The sequence below is a fragment of the Engystomops pustulosus genome, unplaced genomic scaffold, assembly GCF_040894005.1.
Source record: "Engystomops pustulosus unplaced genomic scaffold, aEngPut4.maternal MAT_SCAFFOLD_26, whole genome shotgun sequence".
Taxonomy (NCBI): domain Eukaryota; kingdom Metazoa; phylum Chordata; class Amphibia; order Anura; family Leptodactylidae; genus Engystomops; species Engystomops pustulosus.
Window position 1 is genome coordinate 168,254 of NW_027284962.1, and position 12,020 is coordinate 180,273.

At 51.4% G+C, this 12,020-nt stretch overlaps 1 protein-coding gene across 2 annotated transcripts in view; it reads left to right on the forward strand.

The window, feature by feature from the left end:
• The first annotated feature begins 1,093 nt into the window (after window positions 1–1,093).
• Window positions 1,094–12,020, forward strand: part of LOC140106865 (guanylate-binding protein 7-like) — a 41,084-nt gene continuing 30,157 nt past the window's right edge. The window contains exons 1-2 of one of the 2 annotated variants that reach the window (XM_072131486.1): window positions 1,094–1,227; window positions 8,685–8,889. In XM_072131486.1, coding sequence (XP_071987587.1) covers window positions 8,697–8,889 — 193 coding nt within the window. In that variant the 5' untranslated portion in view covers window positions 1,094–1,227; window positions 8,685–8,696. Of the gene's footprint in view, window positions 1,228–1,787; window positions 1,875–8,684; window positions 8,890–12,020 lie in introns of those variants that run through there. The other variant, XM_072131485.1, reaches the window with a different exon arrangement.

The following is a 12,020-nucleotide window of genomic DNA, read 5'->3' on the forward strand; positions in this document are numbered from 1 at the left end:
CAGAGGAACAGCAGAGGAACAGCAGAGGAACAAGGACAAGACAAGAGAGGAACATCTGAGGAACATCTGAGGAACATCTGAGGAACATCCGAGGAACAGCAGAGGAACATCCGAGGAGCAGCAGAGGAACAGCAGAGGAACAAGGACAAGACAAGAGAGGAACATCCGAGGAACAGAAGAGGAACAGCAGAGGAACATCCGAGGAGCAGCAGAGGAACATCCGAGGAGCAGCAGAGGAACAAGGACAAGACAAGAGAGGAACATCCGAGGAACATCTGAGGAACATCAGAAGAAGCAGCAGAGGAACAAGGACAAGACAAGAGAGGAACATCCGAGGAACATCCGAGGAACATCTGAGGAACATCCGAGGAACAGCAGAGGAACAGCAGAGGAACAGCAGAGGAACAGCAGAGGAACAAGGACAAGACAAGAGAGGAACATTCGAGGAACATCTGAGGAACATCCGAGGAAAATCTGAGGAACAGCAGAGGAACATCCGAGGAGCAGCAGAGGAACAGCAGAGGAACAAGGACAAGACAAGAGAGGAACATCCGAGGAACAGAAGAGGAACAGCAGAGGAACATCCGAGGAGCAGCAGAGGAACATCCGAGGAGCAGCAGAGGAACAAGGACAAGACAAGAGAGGAACATCCGAGGAACATCTGAGGAACATCAGAAGAAGCAGCAGAGGAACAAGGACAAGACAAGAGAGGAACATCCGAGGAACATCTGAGGAACATCAGAAGAAGCAGCAGAGGAACAAGGACAAGACAAGAGAGGAACATCCGAGGAACATCTGAGGAACATCCGAGGAACAGCAGAGGAACAAGGACAAGACAAGAGAGGAACATCCGAGGAACATCTGAGGAACATCCGAGGAACAGCAGAGGAACAGCAGAGGAACAGCAGAGGAACAGCAGAGGAACAAGGACAAGACAAGAGAGGAACATCTGAGGAACATCCGAGGAACAGCAGAGGAACATCCGAGGAGCAGCAGAGGAACATCCAAGGAGCAGCAGAGGAACATCCGAGGAGCAGCAGAGGAACATCCAAGGAGCAGCAGAGGAACATCCGAGGAGCAGCAGAGGAACATCCGAGGAGCAGCAGAGGAACATCCGAGGAGCAGCAGAGGAACATCCGAGGAGCAGCAGAGGAACATCCGAGGAGCAGCAGAGGAACATCCGAGGAGCAGCAGAGGAACATCCGGGGACAGGAGAGGCAACGTAAGGTAAGAGAGGCAGCAGAGACATCTAGGGCAGAGACAGAGGAATATCATAGACAGGACCGACATTTGAAGAGGGAGGAAAGCCCTGGACGCGCCTCCACGTGTTATACACAGATCTTTTGGCGCTCTGATAACTAAACAAACTTGAGGCTCTTAGTTACATTTTGATCCCATTGTATAAGTCACCAACCTCTTCCCTATGACCTCGTACTAGTGGTCCCTACACTACGAAGGTGTAAATGACGGTCTAGTTCATTCTGTCCGCTCAGGGCGCGGTCACACGTCATTGCAATGGCTGATGAGTGATTTGCCTAATTAAACAGCTGTTGACACTTGCGTTTACAAAAAGCAAATGTTAACGCTTGCATTAGCGCATGTGTTAACATTGAGTTAACCACGGCGTTAACACATGCATTAACGGTTGCATTTTGTAAACACACGTGTTATCAGCTGTTTCATTAGGCAATCATTCTTCAGCCATTGCAATGCGTTTTTAAACGCCTGCGTTAAACCTGCTGTGACCGCGCCCTCAGTTACTCAGTGTTTTGCCTGGTCCCAGCATCCGCCCCATCTGATCCAGGAGTCTATAATTAGCAGGAGACCTCACGGCGCCTCCTCCCTCACAGCCAGAATCTGAGACACATGGAATGGTGAGCATGTAGGACCTGTACACACTGTGCAGTACTGCATGGCGGCCGCTGTTTCTATGGTGCGGTGCTGGTGGGCCCCCGGTGCCATGGAGGAAGGGCCGGCTCCAGGTTTAAGTAGGCCCCTGGCGCCAGTGCCTCACTGGGCCCCTTTACTATGCCTCCAAAATTTGAGACAGAGAAAGTGACCCACGGCCCACTTTTGCCTGTTTGCCTGTTTTCATGTGTTTTGCTGCTTTTAAAGCCATTTTCTTCATTGATGGAAGCGTAAGCAGCTATGTTTACATTTTCACACCTGCTTACACTTCCAGTAATGAAAGAAAACTCTTTCTAAGCAGCCAAACACATGAAAACACATGCGCTGTTATGCATACGTACAGACATGTGCAGAAAACACTGTGGGCCACATTTATCAAAGCTAGTGCACTGAGAGCAGTTTGCCTGTGGAGTGTGCAGGATGCGGCACATTATAGAATACTGCCGCACGGTCTTCATTAATCTGATGCCTCCTGCACTTTTCGGGAAGTGTCACCAACCTTTTTTGGTGCACTGTTAACATAGACCGTGCAACGCAATTCGGTCGTGTCGCAGTAATGAATGTGGTGGAGGGTCCGACTATGCACTGGAACGCCCCTTTATGTGCAGAATTTTGTGGTGCGGTGGATACAGAGCAGCTGCCGCACAGAACTGGTGCAGACACTTTATAGATACAACTGCAAGCAGTTTAGACATTCAGACAGAAAACTGGCGCAAGCGCTTTAATATATTTGGCCCATGTGTGAACACACCTTCAGGGTTATTGTTTTTAAGGAATAGGAGGGGGTCAACAGGAAGGGAGACATTGGAAAAGAGGTAGAACAGGTGGCACAGGAGTAAAATAGCAGGGGGCAGAAAGTGGACAATAATTTACACTGTAGGAGGGAGAAAATGATTGGCAGACATCAGCAGGTGTAATGATACAAGCCCTTTTAGACTACTCTGCAAGGATGGACTACAAAAGTAAGAGGTAGGCAGTGGCACGAGAACCTGACTGTCAAAGGGTTAACTGACCAGACAGCGGCCTGACCCCTACCATGCTGTCCTCCAGAGCCTCCTCACACAGGGTCACGGGGGTCACCATACATCCTGCAGACAGAGGCGACAAGTTCAGCACATGCTGCCTCGGTCTGCGCCCAGCCTTCCAGTCTTCCTCCGTGCAATTCCATATACAGCAGCCGGCCGACCCCCAAAAGTGGGAGGGTTGCGCGCGCCCCCTACAGGAACCCGGGCACACGCTGCACAGGCACTGATGATGCAGAGAGTGACTGCTCTCTGCATCATTATTATATCCATAGGACACAGCTCCTCCGCCTCCAGTGGGCCCTGCCAGCACCAGTGGGCCCCGGCATTTGCCCAGGTATGCCGGGTGCTGACGCCGGCCCTGCATGGAGCCTATGCCAGTATGGGTGCTGGTGGGGACCCGGAGCCATGGAGGCTATGCCAGTATGGGTGCTGGGGGTAACCAGGTGGTGGCTCCTGCAGGTTCTGTGTTATGGCCCTCTTGCAATGTTGCGACCCATACAGCAGGGACCCACTGCAGAGGTTAGTGGCCGATACAATCTCATCTACATGTAATTAAGAATCCTGAGGAGGGAGGAGACTGCACAGGAGGGAGGAGACTGCACAGGAGGGAGGAGACTGCACAGGAGGGAGGAGACTGCACAGGAGGGAGGAGACTGCACAGGAGGGAGGGGACTGCACAGGAGGGAGGGGACTGCACAGGAGGGAGGGGACTGCACAGGAGGGAGGGGACTGCACAGGAGGGAGGGGACTGCACAGGAGGGAGGGGACTGCACAGGAGGGAGGAGACTGCACAGGAGGGAGGAGACTGCACAGGAGGGAGGGGACTGCACAGGAGGGAGGGGACTGCACAGGAGGGAGGGGACTGCACATAGTACAGACTGCACAGTAGGGGGGAGGCTGCACATAGTACAGACTGCGCAGGAGGGAGGACGCTGCACATAGTACAGACTGCGCAGGAGAGAGGACGCTGCACATAGTACAGACTGCGCAGGAGGGAGGACACTGCACACAGTACAGACTGCGCAGGAGGGAGGACACTGCACACAGTACAGACTGCGCAGGAGGGAGGACACTGCACACAGTACAGACTGCACAGGAGGGAGGACACTGCACACAGTACAGACTGCACAGGAGGGAGGAGACTGCACAGGAGGGAGGAGACTGCACAGGAGGGAGGGGACTGCACAGGAGGGAGGGGACTGCACAGGAGGGAGGGGACTGCACAGGAGGGAGGGGACTGCACAGGAGGGAGGGGACTGCACAGGAGGGAGGAGACTGCACAGGAGGGAGGAGACTGCACAGGAGGGAGGAGACTGCACAGGAGGGAGGGGACTGCACAGGAGGGAGGGGACTGCACAGGAGGGAGGGGACTGCACAGGAGGGAGGGGACTGCACATAGTACAGACTGCACAGTAGGGGGGAGGCTGCACATAGTACAGACTGCGCAGGAGGGAGGACGCTGCACATAGTACAGACTGCGCAGGAGAGAGGACACTGCACATAGTACAGACTGCGCAGGAGGGAGGACACTGCACACAGTACAGACTGCACAGGAGGGAGGACACTGCACACAGTACAGACTGCACAGGAGGGAGGACACTGCACACAGTACAGACTGCACAGGAGGGAGGACACTGCACACAGTACAGACTGCACAGGAGGGAGGAGACTGCACACAGTACAGACTGCACAGGAGGGAGGAGACTGCACACAGTACAGACTGCACAGGAGGGATGACACTGCACATAGTACAGACTGCACAGGAGGAGGACACTGCACATAGTACAGACTGCACAGGAGGAGGACACTGCACATAGTACAGACTGCACAGGAGAGAGGACACTGCACATAGTACAGACTGCACAGGAGAGAGGACACTGCACACAGTACAGACTGCACAGGAGGAGGGAGGACACTGCACACAGTACAGACTGCGCAGGAGGGAGGACACTGCACACAGTACAGACTGCACAGGAGAGAGGACACTGCACACAGTACAGACTGCACAGGAGAGAGGACACTGCACACAGTACAGACTGCACAGGAGAGAGGACACTGCACACAGTACAGACTGCACAGGAGGAGGGAAGACACTGCACACAGTACAGACTGCGCAGGAGGGAGGACACTGCACACAGTACAGACTGCACAGGAGGAGGACACTGCACACAGTACAGACTGCACAGGAGGGAGGACACTGCACACAGTACAGACTGCACAGGAGGGAGGAGACTGCACACAGTACAGACTGCACAGGAGGGAGGAGACTGCACACAGTACAGACTGCACAGGAGGGAGGACACTGCACATAGTACAGACTGCACAGGAGGAGGACACTGCACATAGTACAGACTGCACAGGAGGAGGACACTGCACATAGTACAGACTGCACAGGAGAGAGGACACTGCACATAGTACAGACTGCACAGGAGAGAGGACACTGCACACAGTACAGACTGCACAGGAGGAGGGAGGACACTGCACACAGTACAGACTGCGCAGGAGGGAGGACACTGCACACAGTACAGACTGCACAGGAGAGAGGACACTGCACATAGTACAGACTGCACAGGAGAGAGGACACTGCACACAGTACAGACTGCACAGGAGAGAGGACACTGCACACAGTACAGACTGCACAGGAGGAGGGAAGACACTGCACACAGTACAGACTGCGCAGGAGGGAGGACACTGCACACAGTACAGACTGCACAGGAGGAGGACACTGCACACAGTACAGACTGCACAGGAGAGAGGACACTGCACACAGTACAGACTACACAGGAGGAGGGAGGACACTGCACACAGTACAGACTGCACAGGAGGGAGGACACTGCACACAGTACAGACTGCACAGGAGAGAGGACACTGCACACAGTACAGACTGCACAGGAGAGAGGACACTGCACACAGTACAGACTGCACAGGAGAGAGGACACTGCACACAGTACAGACTGCACAGGAGAGAGGACACTGCACACAGTACAGACTGCACAGGAGGGAGGACACTGCACACAGTACAGACTGCACAGGAGGGAGGACACTGCACACAGTACAGACTGCACAGGAGGGAGGAGACTGCACACAGTACAGACTGCACAGGAGAGAGGACACTGCACACGGTACAGACTGCACAGGAGGGAGGACACTGCACACGGTACAGACTGCTCAGGAGGGAGGACACTGCACACGGTACAGACTGCACAGGAGGGAGGACACTGCACACGGTACAGACTGCACAGGAGGGAGGACACTGCACACGGTACAGACTGCACAGGAGGGAGGACACTGCACACGGTACAGACTGCACAGGAGGGAGGACACTGCACATAGTACAGACTGCACAGGAGGGAGGACAATGCACACGGTACAGACTGCACAGGAGGGAGGACACTGCACACGGTACAGACTGCACAGGAGAGAGGACACTGCACACGGTACAGACTGCACAGGAGGAGGGAGGACACTGCACACGGTACAGACTGCACAGGAGGGAGGACACTGCACACGGTACAGACTGCACAGGAGGGAGGACACTGCACACGGTACAGACTGCACAGGAGGGAGGACACTGCACACGGTACAGACTGCACAGGAGGGAGGACACTGCACACGGTACAGACTGCACAGGAGGGAGGACACTGCACACGGTACAGACTGCACAGGAGGGAGGACACTGCACACGGTACAGACTGCACAGGAGGGAGGACACTGCACACGGTACAGACTGCACAGGAGGGAGGACACTGCACACGGTACAGACTGCACAGGAGGGAGGACACTGCACACGGTACAGACTGCACAGGAGGGAGGACACTGCACACGGTACAGACTGCACAGGAGGGAGGACACTGCACACGGTACAGACTGCACAGGAGGGAGGACACTGCACACGGTACAGACTGCACAGGAGGGAGGACACTGCACATGGTACAGACTGCACAGGAGAGAGGACACTGCACATAGTACAGACTGCACAGGAGAGAGGACACTGCACATAGTACAGACTGCACAGGAGGAGGACACTGCACACAGTACAGACTGCACAGGAGGAGGACACTGCACATAGTACAGACTGCACACGAGGGAGGACACTGCACATAGTACAGACTGCACACGAGGGAGGACACTGCACATAGTACAGACTGCACAGGAGGGAGGACACTGCACATAGTACAGACTGCACATGCACTGAGCTGCCAACCAATCACAGGCCTGGATGACAACAGGGATGATACAATGGGGCACATTTACTTACCCGGCCCATTCGCGATCCAGCGGCGCGTTCTCTGCACAGGATTCGGGTCCGGCTGGGATTTAAGATGGTAGTTCCTCCGCCGTCCACCAGGTGGCGCTGCAGCGCCGAAAATAATCTTAACGCCCCGGAATGCACCATCCCATAGAAGGTGAAGGTGAGCGCTCCCCAAGCGACACATTTTCGGTTTTTAAATGCGGCGGTTTTTCCGAATACGTCGGGAAAACGCGAATCGGGCCCTTAGTAAATGACCCCCAATATGTTTCAGCTTCAACAGAACGGAAGTTAAGATACAAGAAAAAAAAGTTTTGTGTACGGCTACATCTCCTAGTTCAGAGTAGAAAGTTTTCCAGGACAAACTATCTCCTTGAAGGAAACGTTGACCACCAGAATGTAGACAATATAGGAAGCCGGCGTCTTATCCTTAAATCCATTAAAAATATTGACCAAAGTCTCAGGACTTCGTCTTATTGTAGAACAAAGAAACAACGAGCGGCTTTGTTACACGTTTCGAACAGTTTCTCCAGACTTTTGTCAAGATTTTTAATATTGAAAATATATTTAAAAATAAAATTTGTGTGAATGTTTAAAGATAAGAAGGCGCCTCGTATCCTCTGATTCTTGGGTCATCCCAGGGTTACACAGTAGTACACGGAAAAGCATTGTACAGACGGGTAACTATTCCCGCCACTTGGTGGTAGTTTTGTTCCATGGAGCAGCTGGGGGAAGGGGGGGGGGTCGGAGGTAGAAAATGCAATAACCACGAGTTTTGTCCTGTATCTGTGGGGTTCACCTGACTGTGTAAGGAAGGTTCCCCTAGACTGGGGGCTGACGTTATTAGATGCAAAGGGTAAAAGTTACATCAGGACGTCCTCCCCTCCTACAGCACGTGGGGGCTTATATGGCTGATGACTCCATGTTATCTCCCTCTTTGAGGCGACACTCACCTGCCCCCACCCCCCCCCCAATGTTATTGAGCTGTTATATTTGAAGTCTCAGCAGGTGGAATGGTGGGAGATGTGAGATGCTGGGGGCTCGGTTGGCTGACTTGCCACCAGGGAGTCCAGGCCTCCAGCTTCAAGGGCTCAAAAATGTGTCATTCTATCCCAAGTGCCTGATTTTGGATATTACGGGTTAATATAAAAAAATAAAGCTGTGACCTAATTTTCTGCCCAGCAAGAAGTTACTTATATGGGTAAAGTTTAGAGATTTTTTTGTGTTACGAGTAATTTATTAAAGGGCTGTTACAGGTGGTTACATGAGGTGTTGTGTCGCCCTCCAGTCTGACTGGTGACACCTACTGGGGACTTCTGAACCAGAGGTGCTGACACTGGGTCCGTTCAGCATTGAGTGATTACCATTGAGGTGTGTGATAGCAGCTGCAATACTGAGAATATGATAGTAGGTGTATGCAGATCCCGGGCTCCTCTGTGGTAGGTAGTGACTTACCTGTAGCACCACAGCTTTCCACAAACCACACGTTTCTGCTCTTACAGATCGCTGCGGCAATGTCTGCGCTCCGGCCTATGACAGAGCCCGTCTGCCTGATAGAGAACATTGGGGGCAATAAACTGGTGGTAAATAAAGAAGCGGAGAAAATCCTGCTGGAAATAATGCAGCCGGTGGTGGTCATAGCGATTGTAGGAAAATACAGAACAGGGAAATCCTATCTGATGAACAAACTGGCAGAGAAGAGAACAGGTGAGATGCATCTCATTATTACAGTATAAAACATAACCAAATATTATATACAATATATGCAAAATATTTACAATAACTCACCTGCTGGCCCAGCCCCATTCACACCTAGCAAAAAACAATAACTTAAAGAGAACCCGTCAGGCAAATGAACCCCCTACACTAAATGTATTTTCATAAACTGCCATTAGAGAGCATTGCCTCTATCCCTTCATTGTTCCTCTACATGCCTGTAAACCTAAGCAATGAGGTCCTAAAGCTGTATGCAAATGACCTGTGAAATGTCCAATGAGTCATTAGCATATTCAAACTGTCCAGCGTATTCATGAGTGGGAGGCACATCCACACCCCCAGTGCATGACTGACAGACTGTATAATGATGTAATGGCTCCTTCATGTGCTCCTTGTGCTGGCGCCCCCTGCAGCCTGTGTGTATGAGATACTCCTATACACATGACTGACAGCCTGTATAATGATGTCATGGCTCCTCCATGTGCTTCCTGGTGTTGGTGCCCCTGAAGCCTGTGTATGTATGAGATACTCCTATACACATGACTGACAGCCTGTATAATGATTTGAGGTATAATGGTGTAATGGCTCCTCAATGTGCTTTCTGGTGCTTTCACCCCCTGCAGCCTGTGTGTGAGATACTCCTATATACATGACTGACAGCCTGTATAATGATGTGAGGTATAATGGTGTAATGGCTCCTCAATGTGCTTCCTGGTGCTTTCACCCCCTGCAGCCTGTGTGTATGAGATACTCCTATACACATGACTGACAGCCTGTATAATGATGTGAGGTATAATGGTGTAATGTATTCCTGGTGCTGGCGCCCCCTGCAGCCTGTATGTATGAGATACTCCTATACACATGACTGACAGCCTGTATAATGATGTGAGGTATAATGGTGTAATGGCTCCTCCATGTGCCTCCTGGTGCTGGCGCCCCATGCAGCCTGTGTGTATGAGATACTCCTATACACATGACTGACAGCCTGTATAATGGTGTGAGGTATAATGGTGTAATGGCTCCTCCATGTGATCCCTGATGCTGGCGCCCCCTGCAGCCTGTGTGTATGAGATACTCCTATACACATGACTGACAGCCTGTATAATGATGTGAGGTATAATGGTGTAATGGCTCCTCCATGTGCTTCCTGGTGCTTTCACCCCCTGCAGCCTGTGTGTATGAGATACTCCTATATACATGACTGACAGCCTGTATAATGATGTGAGCTATAATGGTGTAATGGCTCCTCCATGTGCTTCCTGGTGCTGGCGCGCCCTGCAGCCTGTCTGTATGAGATACTCCTATACACATGACTGACAGCCTGTATAATGATGTGAGGTATAATGGTGTAATGGCTCCTCCATGTGCTTCCTGGTGCTGGCGCCCCCTGCAGCCTGTGTGTATGAGATACTCCTATACACATGACTGACAGCCTGTATAATGATGTGAGCTATAATGGTGTAATGTCTCCTCCATGTGCTTCCTGGTGCTGGCGCCCCCTGCAGCCTGTGTATGTATGAGATACTCCTATACACATGACTGACAGCCTGTATAATGATGTGAGGTATAATGGTGTCATGGCTCCTCCATGGGCTCCTTGTGCTGGCGCCCCTGAAGCCTGTGTATGTATGAGATACTCATATACACATGACTGACAGCCTGTATAATGATGTGATGTATAATGGTATCATGGCTCCTCAATGGGCTTCCTTGTGCTGGCGCCCCCTGCAGCCTGTGTGTATGAGATACTCCTATAGACATGACTGACAGCCTGTATAATGGTGTGATGTATAATGGTGTAATGGCTCCTCCATGTGCTTCCTGGTGCTGGCGCCCCCTGCAGCCTGTGTGTATGAGATACTCCTATATACATGACTGACAGCCTGTATAATGATGTGATGTATAATGGTGTAATGGCTCCTCCATGTGCTTCCTGGTGCTGGCGCCCCCTGCAGCCTGTGTGTATGAGATACTCCTATACACATGACTGACAGCCTGTATAATGATGTGATGTATAATGGTGTCATGGCTCCTCCATGGGCTCCTTGTGCTGGCGCCCCTGAAGCCTGTGTGTATGAGATACTCCTATATACATGACTGACTGCCTGTATAATGGTGATTTTTATGTTTTCATCTTTTAATGCATGTGTTCAATATTTACAGCTCCACCAAAAAGTTTTACTAAAATCATATAGTAAGACAACAGATCATAGGTTATTCTTAGCGACGTTTCGGTCTCAATCGACCTTTGTCAAGCCCGATCTGAAACTTAATGGTAGTCTATGATCTGTTGTCTTACTATATGATTTTAGTAAAACTTTTTGGTGGAGCTGTAAATATTGAACACATGCATTAAAAGATGAAAACATAAAAATCAACATGGGATGTGTGCTACGTTTTCCTTCTCTGTATATTGGGGCTGAGTACCCGACGTAAGCACCATCCACATTCTATCAGGAGTGCGGTACCCCTGTTCCCTGGACTGCCTGTATAATGGTGTCATGGCTCCTCCATGTGCTTCCTGGTGCTGGCGCCCCCTGCAGCCTGTGTGTATGAGATACTCCTATACACATGACTGACAGCCTGTATAATGATGTGAGGTATAATGGTGTAATGGATCCTCCATGTGCTTACTGGTGGTGGCGCCCCCTGCAGCCTGTGTGTATGAGATACTCCTATACCCAAGACTGACAGCCTGTATAATGATGTGAGGTATAAGGGTGTAATGGCTCCTCCATGTGCTTCCTGGTGCTGGCGCCCCCTGAAGCCTGTATGTATGAGATACTCCTATACACATGACTGACAGCCTGTATAATGATGTAAGGTATAATAATGGTGTAATGTCTCCTCCATATACCTCGTGCTGCTGGCGCCCCCCGCAATGTGTGTATAGGAGAGATGCAACAGCTCCAGGCAGCCATGTTACAGCAGAACATGTCAGGTACTTGTGTTGCTGATGTCTGTGTCTCATGTCTATGGGAGGATGCAGCATGTCAGCAGATAAAGCACAGACACCAGCAATGCTTTACTATACATTACACACAGACATGAGCAGGGAGAGGGGAGGGGTAACAGGGGTGACATCACTGCCTCTGACCATGTGACCAGCCTCATTTACATTA